This window comes from Vigna umbellata, chromosome 2 (genome assembly GCF_029865625.1).
Source record: "Vigna umbellata cultivar VRB3 chromosome 2, Vumbellata_1.0, whole genome shotgun sequence".
Classification (NCBI taxonomy): Eukaryota; Viridiplantae; Streptophyta; class Magnoliopsida; order Fabales; family Fabaceae; genus Vigna; species Vigna umbellata.
In genome coordinates this window covers 17,129,521-17,141,830 of record NC_142166.1, presented here as the reverse complement: position 1 = coordinate 17,141,830, position 12,310 = coordinate 17,129,521, and the positions used below count along the sequence as shown (strand labels likewise).

Below are 12,310 nucleotides of genomic sequence, written 5' to 3'. Positions count from 1 at the left end.
TGACATTATTATTACAGTAACTTTATATTCATAAAACTAATCAAAATAATTTATAATAAAGTTATTTTAACTATTTTATAAATATATTATTTTATAAATTTTTAAAAACTATTGCATCCATTAAATCGTTGGTAAATTTTTCATCCATTTCTTTTACTCTTGAGTTTTTTCTTTTAATTCACTATTTATAAATTTGTAAAAACTATTTAGTTTGCATTACTATGCCTTCTACAAACCAATTAAAATATATATTATTTTCATTCATTCTAATCCTAAAACGTTATAATTATTATTATATGATTATTACAAACAGCTGCAGTTGACAGATAATTGTCCATAAATTTATGAACATTGATATAATGCATACTCATTACAAAATCATTAAAGAACAGTATATATCACTATTTCATTTCTATTTTTTTATTTTTAAAATTGTAATTCATGCGTAATACTAATATATTATCAGAAAGGTGAATTGATAGAGGTATCAGCATTTTTATAAAATTAATATTTAACAATCAGGACGAATGATCATTTTTCACCTACTAAAATAATTTAACACTGGTTCTTTTACCGATACTACATATTTTGAAATTCAGTCATCATTTATCACCTATTAAAATAATTTACCACTCAGGTTCTTTACCATACTACTTATTTTGAAATTCAGTCATAGTCAATCAATTGTCTTCTCAAATTACACCCCTTAACAACTGCACTTCTCAGTTACTCCCAACTCTAAAAACCTAAAGCCTTTTAAGAACTCTGTAAACCCAGAAAAAAATTAATCAACCTTGCTCGACTGATCCAGCAAGCATTTGCCAGTAAATGCATAGGTCAAATTTATAAATTAAGGATATCAACTCAATTTTCCTGTTTGCCCCACTTACAATTAAATGTTAATTCCAACCAAAATGCAAATAGTGAAAATACAAGAGGCTTAAATATAAGCATGAAAATCATCTCAATTTCAAGGATCTACAATCTATTTTTTTTTTTAACAAATAAAAGAAAGAACAATGTTCTAAATTAGGAGGTAATAATGTTTACAGGCAGGCGAAAAAACAAACTATTCAATATGAGAAACAGAGGTAACATCAGTAATACAGAGGAGCGGGTTAAATCTATGGTACAAAATACAAACCTAATTTAGAGCATCTATAATGGAAAAGGTCACAACTCAAACCAAATATCTACCTTAACTTATCCGCAGTGACTGACCGGAGAATTATGAAGATAAAATCTAGCTATTAGATGCCCACGTGCCTCTAATTTCTGCACAGGTCAAATATTATTTGCCCAACCAAAATCAGGCATCATCCTCGTCACCGTCATCATCTTTATCAGCATCATCATCATTCTCAGCTTCTTCTTCATCTTCCTCATCAGACATGTTATTAATTACGTCTGTAATTATATCCTTCACCTCTGCTTTTCTATGCATTAAATCCATACCAAAGTGGGTACCTATAAACATTTCGTTACAAACTAGCTTAGTTTAACATATCATTATTCCCTTAATATTTAGGAGGACTTCTGTCAAGAAAAAGGACATACCAAGTTGTCTGAGTATATCGGACAAAGTTGCCTGCATCAAGTATAAAATAGTATAAATAAGAACAAGTATTTATAAGGTGTGTTTGGTTATGTTTGTTTTAAAAGTTCTTTCAAAAACCATTTTATAAAATAACTTTCAAAAATTAATTTTCCAAAAACAAAAGTGAGAAGTGAAAGTGCTAGAAGAAACTTTATAGAAAAATGAAACTTGTGTAGTTTTCTGACTTTTAAGAAAAAAGAAATATTAGCTCCGTAAACAATTTTCGATAAATACTCTTATCAACAAGCTTTTAATTTTATGCTTTAAAAAAAAGGTTTGGAATATAGGAAACAGACCCTGAAACCCCCAAAATTGAACTATACATGAATTTCAGGAGAAGTATTACTTACAGTATTGAAATCTACTTCCTTCAAAATATCAACAACTACAGCATGCATGTCCTGCTTAGTAGGTTCAGACTTGGCCTTCTTGTTACTTTTACTTTTCCCTACGTTGACATCAGAAATCAATGGATGAACAGGATTAAAATTAAGAGGAAACAATACTTAATATTAAAATCTAAGTTTAAAAAATTAAGTTTGCGTAACTTGTTTAATGTAATAACATAATATAATAGGGAAAATTTCCCATGCAGTTTGACAGGATCAGTAAAGTAAAATCAATAGTAAAAAATTAACTTGAGGAACCAGCATACTAATATCATATGGCTCGAAAGTAGTACAGAGGATATTAACCATATGCGAAGAGAGAACATAGTCAATTCACCTTGATCCTTAACCAAAGCCTTTGAAGATTTGTCAGTTTGTTTTTTGCTTGCAGCCTTCCCCTTAGCATCCTGCTTTTCACTTACAGTTTTCGATTTCTTGGATGCAGGTTGCTTTGGCTTGGAAATGGAGGCAGAAGCACTGTCATGCTCAGCAACAGTTTTCTTTGATGTTTTTTTTGGAGTCTTTTCAATGTTCTTGGCATCTTTCACAGAGGTCTTCTTGACAGATGAGGTTTTATCTACAGTTTTGCCAACTGAACTCTCTTTAACAGCTTTATTGGAAGCACGCTTGCGAGATTTTGGTTTCTCTTCCTCTTCCTCTGATTTACTTTCCTCTTCATCACTTTCCTTGTTTGGTGCGGGAACATCTTCATCTTCCTGAGAATCATCTTTAGCATCTGAAATTTCAGCTTTATTATCTTCATCCTCATCAGAAGACTCCTTTTGCTTTTTCCCAGATTGGGAAGTTTGTTTTTGCTTCTAGAGTAAGATAAAATATACAAATGTGATTAAAATCAACATATGAAGCATATTATTCGCTTCACTCGTGAAGTACGAAGCAAATTTGCAACCCAAATCATCCACGGGAAATAAAAGATAAAATTTAAAACAAAACATACGAAGCCAACACAGTAACTAATAATCCACACTATAGTCTATTCAAGGATAGAATATAAATATCCAGATGAAAATATAAAAAACAGCATCTTCGCATTCACAGTTGACAGAATACAGAAAATGAATAGGTATCAAAAGTGGCATCAAAGCCAGGAGATCAATTCAGCAACAAATACAAAGCAGCTTGAAGTGAACATTTATTTTTTAAAAACTATAACAGGAAAAGTCAGCATTTTAACAGCTTCACCTTTCAGTTTTGAACTAGATAAAAACTCCACCTCCACAAGTGTGTATATTTGCAGTTACTGAACCGCAAGCATAATGACACAGCAACCCATTAAGTTCGTAATTTCAAATTAACTCAAATCAAAAACTTCTGTACTTCAGATAAGGAAAAACGTCATTATAGGTAATAAAGTCAACAATTAGATTTAAGATTAATGAACTTCTGGTCGTTACCCCTTTAAAATAAAAACTTGCAACTGTCAACCAAAATGGTGAAACCCCAGTAATAGGCAAGTATGGATCAATTGCCTAACAGGTATAATAGTTTCAATCTTTAATGGCCTCAACAAAATAGTAAAAGAATATCTATTTGACATCTACTACATGATAGCCTCCACAATCGCATATATATTCAAATGCCAACATTAGAATAGGATGAGACAAAAAAGTGAAAACGTCAAATTAAAAGTCAAACTCTAGAACTATTGTTTTAATAACTACCAACCACAATCAAGATATTAAACCATCAACAAAAATGCCAATTGAAAAAATGTATGACTTATATAGCAAGCTAGAATGCTTTAAGTATACAGTAATAACCAAATACCTTAGCAGGTATCTCTATAGATGCTTCCCCTGGAGATTTGCTAGGGGCTGACTTTCTAGATCTCTTTTTACCTTTCTGTTAACATAGAAGCAAATTTAAAAAGTGAGTCACATTATAATAACATGAAATTCTAAAACAATTAAAAACAACATATTACACCAGGTTAGGATTCAATGAGCCTATAATACAAGGCAGCCATGGATATCTACTTCATTGGAAGTAATTATTTTCATTGATCCATCCCTTGAATTAGGATTTTGTCACAACCAAAAATGTTCAAAAATATAAGGATTGGACTCCAATAAGCATTTAATCACAGTGCTGTTTACAGGTGTTACTAATAATTATTTTTTGTTAATTTTAGGAAACTTAACTAGAAAACAATTTCAAACTAAAATGAACAACCTGTGTGAGAGATGCTTTCAGTTTCAATATAGTTCAGCTGCTGAAACCATAGTACAACAATGCAAAACATAATTTGCATAAGGGTAAGTTGGCTAAAACAATCTATAAAGAACAAACCTGCTCTATATCAGCAAGTAGAATCTCAGTTGTAGCATGTGGGGACTCCAAAAATTCCAACAACTTTGCAGACAGCTCCTCCTAAAAGTAATCTCATTTAAGAATGTAATTTTAAAAAGTACCAAGATTCTCTTCTAAAATGGAATACACTATAACAAGACTTACCTTTTTTGCATTGGCCTTGTTTATCTGAATATTAAGAACATCACAGAAGTACAACAACTTTTCTTTGACAAATTTATCAATCCTCTCCTTTATTTTGGCCCTCTGTTTGTCCTGTCAAGAATTGTAAAGCTGTGATCTTTAAACTATGGGGTCCATTACAGTCTCAGACGTTCTCATGCTTTGTGAAAAGATAACATTAACAGAATCGCCAGCAACAAACTCTTGTGAACACTATTGTGAAGAAAATGTTATACATAACCCTTTAAATAATACAATTCTCTCTCACTATTTAACAAGTCTAATATGAATTTCACGACAAGCAAAAAGTTAATTAGAAAGAGTGTTTGGAAGGGTGTTATTAACACTCCTCTTCATCATGATAGAACAGAGGACAGAGATACTACAATAACTAACCAACAATACCTCATTTTCAGTCCACACATAACCAGAAAACTGGCCTATGTTTCTCTTTAAATTGTGTGCCTGCAAAACATTAAGCAATAGCAATAATATTAAAGGGTTTGCACATCCTTAACTGATAAAAACAACACAAACGTTATAAGGTAGATCACCTTTGTTTTCTTCCCAAACAGTAAAGTATGAAGCATATGCAGATTGTCATCAGGTTTTCTCTTTGACAACTTAAACGCCACTGAAACAGTTCATAAATAACTGGATTGGGTAATACTGATGTAGAAAACAGACAATGACAGGCAAACAATCGAATTTCAAAACTCTGCACACAATGATAATATTCTAAGCAATCCGATACCAGACCAATATTGCAAGACAAATAATAAAGAAAAAGTATGACATTGGGTTTCAACAACTAAGAAAATGTCAAACCAATGGAGTGAATTTACTAGTAACAGCAAAAATTCTGACACATCCCTTCAAACACTTAAAATTTGCAGGTACAGGTCACAGAACAACTAAATACACTTCATAGAAAGTGAAGGAACTACAAAACCAATAACAAAGCTTTGAAGAACTCATTGGGGAAATTATTCAGTTGGATGCTATTCTCTCTGGTCACAATCAAGACTGGCTTCAGCAATTAAAACAGACATCACTAAATGTAAAACCAGTGTCAAAAATACAACTCACATGAAATCATTACATTCATATTTTCAAGTCAGACCTACCTAAAGTCAACAAAAGCAGCATTTCCCTGCCGCTAAGAAACACCAGGGGAAAGAACAGCAATGCAAATACCATCAAAAGTAATAATCTATGACATCTCTTTTGAACGCAATTGTTAAAGCCACGGACCATTTCCCAAGAAACCTCAATACATTCATAATTACTTGTTCCATGAGTCATGAGGAAGTAAAATTCAGCACAATCGGGTTAAAACCATTCAAGAGGGCATGCCACAACAACAAGGAGCAAACAACAAAGCAGTAAAGAAGAAGAACAATACGCACCGTTCGGGATATCCTTGAGCTGCGTGCCACGTCCCTGAAACCCAAAGAGATCAAAAGACAAACACTTCATTCCAGTCCTCACGAGCCCAAAAAAAACGAATAAATTATATGAACAGTTAAATAAACAAAATGAAAACATACCTTCTCAATTGTGAAACCCTTACTAGCAGAGGACCTTCCAGACTTCGCCGGCGAAGGCACAGAGAAGCGCTCCACCGTTTTTCTCTCCCTCGTGGGTCTCTCACTCGTCGGCGTAACGGGATCCTTCTTCTCCGACACAGCATCCTTCTTACTCTTCTTCGACTTACTTGGAGTCTCTTTGCTACGTCCCTTAGCCTTGACTGTCTCTTCTTTCTCTTCGGCTTCGTCATCCTCTTCTTCTTCCTCATCTTCTTCATCCTCGTCGATCTCCTCTTTCTTCTCAGGTGCCTCTTCCTCTTCTACTCCGGGATAGTCAGTTCTGCCCTTCTCCTCGACATTTGCGTCCTCGGATTTCGCAGCGTCCTCGGAAGCGTCTTTGTCAGGAATTGCAGGGTTGGGTTGGGGTTTGGCGAGGTCGTCATCGTCATGGAGGGGAGGCTGGTTGTCTTCTAGGGTTTCGGTGGCCATGTTGGGAGAAGGGGGACCAGAAGGAGAAGAGAATTGGGAACCCTAGGCGGAAGAGAAACCCTAGAATTGGAGAGGAATAGAATCCTTTTGATTGGGATTGAATTAGAAGAGAGAGGGCGCGCTGGAGAGTGAAAGTATAAGCCTGAGGTGGTTTTCAAAATTTGATGCCAAATTCGTGAGCGGGTCTCACCACTCTCTCCCTCTCACTCACACTCACTCTTCCCCCTTCACTTTTTCTTTTCTCCCGGGCAAAACCACTTATTAAAGTTATATTATTATTATTATTATTATTAACTTAAATGAAAATAAATAAATTAATATTTAACAAAAACAAAAAAAAAAAGTCATAATTTTTATTCTACTAGAAAATTATTATTTTATTATTATTATTATTAGTGAATTATTGTTGAATCTGTGGGCTATTGTATTGTACTATGGCCTAATGTAATGATTCTTTGTTTGGAACTCTTTCCATTTAAGGAGATACTTGAATGGCCTGGCTGGCACTCATGAGTAATAATGCGGGCCTTTAGACATGAATGGGTCCATGTATTATGGGTCTGGAATTTAATGACACAATCCTTTGGACCAACATATTCGACCCAAAAAGAGCTTGGACCAATCGGTCGAAAGGCAAACAAAAAATATTATATATAAAACAAATTGAGTAAATTTAAATAAAACGTAACTTGAAGAATAAAAGTAGAGAAAAATAGATAAAGACAGAAAAAGATTTTAATTTTATAGATATAGATATAGATAACTTATTACTATTTATAAAATATTTATGATAACTTTTAATTTTAAATATGTAATATTTTTTTATCTATAACTTACTACTATTAGTAAAAGATTTATAATATTTTTTAAAAATTTAAATATATATATATATATATATATATATATATCTTCGATTTTAATTTTATAAGCACAATCTATTTCATTAATTTTATTATACAGAAAAATTAACTACGATAAATAATAATTATTTTCAACTATTATATAATTATAAGATCATAAAATTTAATAAGAAATACTTATTTTCATAAGTAATTTTTATATTCATTATTTTATAATTTCAGTTTAAATTTTAAGAATAACATTTTATTTTAGTTACTATAATATCTAAGCTTTTAATCATATTTTTACTTTTTATTATCCTAAAAAATTTACATGCGTGATTTCATTTGGTATGATTTTTTTCTAATTACTTTAGGTGTTAATTTCATAATTTTACTCTCAATCAAAAAATAATTCGATAAAATATTCATATTTTGTGACTATAATATTTATAAAAAAAATTATGTTAGTTTATGTAAAATTAAAGTTAAAATGAGGAAAAAAATATGCATGAATCACTTTTCCTAAATTAACTTTTATTTAGTTGACTTTTGTTGACTTGTTGACCATAGTTGATTTGACTTAAGTAGACATTTTACTTTTTTGTTTTTTGTGTTGTAAAATAAGATTATGCTAATGAGAAAAAAGATTGCACTATTTGGAGTAGATGAGAGCCGTAATATTGGAACCACTTATGAGGGGCGCATATTTGGAGAGAGGAGAAGCTTGGAGTTTACCTTCTCTTTTAGAAGGTTAAAGGCGCACAAGAGAGGCTTGAAGACCAAGTTATGGTTCTCTCCTTTTCAAGACACCTCTCTTAGACATAGTTTCTAAAAGATTAGTTATTTTTTTTATGTGAACACCCTTTGGTTTTGTATTTTTACTAACCCTTCACCTCACTCATATAAGGGGTTCTTCAAGACTCTTAAAAGAGTTGTTAAATACTTTGAAGTTAATATACCCTATATTTAACCACCTTTGTGAGTGACTCTTCTTTAGTGGTGTCTCCTTCCTCAAGCAGTATCTTGAGAATAGCTCTCCAATAGCAACAACACCATTAATTTTGGGTTGGTGAGCTTTAATGCTCCCTTAAACGGCATGCCTACATCAAGAGCTTCTCATCCCCTCTTCTATCTTCCATCTTTTAACATCTTTCTTCTTTTTTTCTTACTCTTTTGTTCATGTCCAATTCAAAAATTACTTGTAGTTGTGTTTCTATTTTTATTTCTTAAGTAATTAAACTTATTATCTCCCCTTTGAGCTTTGGAAGTGTACCTTTTGTAACACACCCAATTAAGGATGTTATAAGTAGAGTATAAAAGGTTCTTATTTGCAAAAATTTTAAATTGAATAATAATAATTAATATAATTGAACGTTTGGTATTTAGTGATTAAACTTTGTTAATAATTAATATAATTGAATATACAATTGATCTTTAGTAATTGTCACTTATGTTAATTAAAAAAGAAAAATAGCGTTAATATATATTTAATATTAAAAAAACACCACAGATTTTAAATTTACAAAGAAAAAGTAGAAGGTAAAAAGACTCACTTTAAAGTCAAATGTATAGTTTTATTTTCTTTTTTTTTAAATAAATACACATGACAATTATCAAACACTAAATATGTATAAAAATGTTCATACTAAGACTAACTTTTTTCCTATAACATTAAAAAAAATGAAAATATGTTAGTACTTATTATACTATATAATTATACTGAATATAGAAGAAAAAATAAACAACTTAACAATTTTATCTAACATTTTTTATAAATAAAAAGAATAAATCAAACTCAAAATAAATAATAAAACAAAATATAATTAAACAATATTTATTAGATAATGATTTTAATTCATTTACAAACGCAAAATGAACCCTCTGAGTTGTCCATACAATAAAAACCGTTGTAGTTTTGCTGCATAACTTCAAGACAGAGGGTAAAGCACCGAAGAAGTTTACATGGATTCATTGGCGTGATAAATTTGCATTCCACATGATGAGGCTCCATGGCTAAGACGACCAAGATTGTGAACACCATGATGACAGCCAACTTGTTTGAGATTTTTTCTGCCATCAAAACTGATTGATTTTTCCTTCAAATTTAGAAAACTTTCTCTTTTAATAAAAACTTACTGATTTTGCTTCTTCCATATTTATATATAAAAAGCAGTCTTCAATAAAAATATCAGTTAATATTAATTAATTTCATTGACTTCAGTTTCATAAATATAATATTAACACTTATTTATTAAATATTACGTGTTAATTAATGTCAGCTTCTTAAGTTTTTTCTAGTCAGATGACTGTATTTTTTAATATCTTCTTTTAACTTTTATTTTAACGGAAGAGTCTTAAATATTTACATACAACATTAAATTTTAAGACATCTTATTTTAATATTTTTGTTTACCTTTACTATAAAAATCTTACAATATTCATTAGTTTGTTGTTTATGTTTTTAAAACGCAAATATATGTTTCTTTTTACGGTTCGGGAATTTTCTTTAAGACAAGACAAACTCTCTTAAATTTTATCATGTTATCATATTAACGGAGATATTTTATAAAATTCAACTCTTACACTAATGATCTTCAATATGACTTTTGTAATGAAAATGCTTTATAAATTTTATGTTTTTATTTAAATAGGATATAAAAGTTTAAGAAAATCCTTAATTTTTTTTACAATCCCTCCATTTTACTTTATTTGTATATCGACTTTTTTTTTAGGTTTAATACCTCTTTTGGTTCCTCGAAAGGGGGCAAATGTTCAATTGCGTCCTACGTTTTTTAAAAAGTTCAATGAGGTCCCAATTTGTGAAAAAAGAGTGCAATTAAATCCTTTTTGGTAACGACGTTAATTTTATAGTGTACTGAACTTTGCAACGTGTCTGGGGAAGGTTAATACGTGGCTGTGTGAGGTTAATAAGTGGTTGTGTGAGGGTAAACGTGTGTATATTATTGTGGTTAATAAATCAGAGGTTAGGGTGGCTGTGTGAGATTAATACGTGGTTGTGTGAGGATAAACATGTGTATATTATTGTGGTTAATAAATCAGAGGTTAGGGTTTGGGTTGCAGAGAAATTACGATTTGGGATCTAAGTCAAATTTAAACAAGGATTCAAAACACCCCAGTGAACCTATACAAATCCCCAAAAAAGAACAAAATAAAATTTGACACTAATTCTCATCAAAAATTATATCAAGGAGAATCATGGCTAGAAATAAAATTAATAAATCCACATCCCACTACATACAAAGCACCAGCCACAATTCCAAAGCAGAACACACAAAACAAAAAAAAAAGAAACTCAAGCTACACAATTAATTTTAAAGTAAAAAAAGAAAATGCACAAACCTCTGTTGAGAAGTGATTGTACTGCAAAAACATAAAAAAAAATGCTAAGACGAACAACTCTGTTATAGAAAAACCAGCCTTTGTTGTTGATGTCGCGTAACTCCTGATACCAAAAAAATGACAGCTTTGTGTTGATTTGGTTGTCTCCTTGTTTTTAACTTTCTTATTTTCCAACTCATTTGCGGTTTCCAATTCGCTTTGCAGATTTCAGCTTCAACAACACCCTTATTTCAAGACACTTCCTCCACAATGATAAGTCCCAAATCGTAATTTTTCTGCAACTCAAACCTTAACCTCTGATTTATTAACCACAATAATATACACACGTTTACCCTCACACAGCCACGTATTAACTTCACACAGCCACGTATTAACCTTCTCCAGACACGTTGCAAACTTCAGTACACCCTGTTAGCTGGTCCGTTAAAAAATTAACGCCGTTACCAAAAAGGATTTAATTGCACTCTTTTTTCACAAGTTGGGACCACATTGAAAATGTAGGACGCAATTGAATATTTGTCCCGAAGGACCAAAAGAGATATTAAACCTTTTTTTTTATATAATTTTCCAAATTCATCCTCGCCTTTTTTTTTTAATATATATAATAGTTACAGTTCCGTTCTAATATTAACTTAAATAAATACTCAATAGGTGAAAAAAATAAATAATGCTCAACCAGTTTCAATAGTTTATGTATTTATAAAAGTCAATTGACTTTTCATTTGAAAATTTTAAAAGTTTCTATCTTTTGGATATAATAGTAATTGGTTATTGAATATATAAAAGTCTCTATATTTCAATTTAATATATAATTATTTTTGGATACGTTTTGTTTATATTTATTTGTATTTGCAAAGGTCAATACCACATTAATTACTTTTTTTTATCAATTATCTTATTTATTTTTTAATTTTTAAATAATTTACATAAAGGCTTAAAAATTACTTAAGTATTGCAGTAGACCATAGGAATAAAAGATATGAAGTAAGTAGGCTACAGGAATGAAATTCAATTATTTTATTATTTAAAAGCTCGAGTTAATTATTTTATTATTAAAAAGTTCGAGTTAATAAAGTAACCACTAGTAAAAAAAAGTCTTTTAAGTTTTTCAATTTCAGTTTGTTTTTGAAATAATAGACTTAATAAATGTGCTGTGTCACTTTTAATAAATAAAAGTTCATATTTTAAATTTATTAATCTTATAACAGACTTAAATTTTTATTTTAAATTTGTTAAAATATACACAAACTTCATTTTTGTATCTGTTAAGTTTTCTACCCGACTTAAATTAACATTTTAAATTTTTTTCAAATAAAAAAAGACTTTAATTTTATGAGTTAAACTTCGAACAAACTTAAATCCATCTTTAACCTACTTTTTCTTTATATCTATCTTTAACCTAATTTTTCTTCACAAAAACATCACACTTCTTTCTCCACCTTCGCCTTGAAGGTCTTGTCTCTCCTTCCGAGTCATTGTCACTGTCACCGCTCTCGTTGCCGCTATCGCCGCTTGCATTGCTACCGTCGCTCTCGTTGTCGTTGGTGCCGCTCCCATCGCCGCGGTTGCCGCCACTCCCGTCGTCGCTGCTGTGGTTTTAGATTTTAATCT

General features: G+C 30.9%; 1 protein-coding gene across 1 annotated transcript; it reads right to left on the bottom strand.

Annotated features, from left to right (window-relative positions):
- Window positions 1-1,010: 1,010 nt before the first annotated feature.
- LOC124841882 (DEK domain-containing chromatin-associated protein 1-like) lies at window positions 1,011-6,735 on the bottom strand. Its single transcript, XM_047318260.2, has 11 exons — window positions 6,030-6,735; window positions 5,889-5,922; window positions 5,034-5,113; window positions 4,885-4,944; window positions 4,462-4,572; window positions 4,297-4,377; window positions 3,775-3,849; window positions 2,324-2,804; window positions 1,948-2,045; window positions 1,558-1,588; window positions 1,011-1,467 (listed from the first exon to the last, which is right to left on the bottom strand). Exons 1-11 carry the CDS (start codon window positions 6,495-6,497, stop codon window positions 1,310-1,312), a joined length of 1,677 nt encoding a protein of 558 aa, XP_047174216.1. The 5' UTR covers window positions 6,498-6,735; the 3' UTR covers window positions 1,011-1,309.
- Between the last annotated feature and the right edge of the window lie 5,575 nt (window positions 6,736-12,310).

What these genes read in the sequence shown, in the direction of transcription:
- LOC124841882 (XM_047318260.2), bottom strand. Translation starts at nt 6,497, where the DNA reads ATGGCCACCGAAACCCTAGAAGACAACCAGCCTCCCCTCCATGACGAT. An exon ending in AGGAAGTAGATTTCAATACT is followed by an intron (nt 1,589 to 1,947) that starts GTAAGTAATACT and finishes TACTTGATGCAG; the next exon opens with GCAACTTTGTCCGATATACT. An exon ending in CGATATACTCAGACAACTTG is followed by an intron (nt 1,468 to 1,557) that starts GTATGTCCTTTT and finishes AAATGTTTATAG; the next exon opens with GTACCCACTTTGGTATGGAT.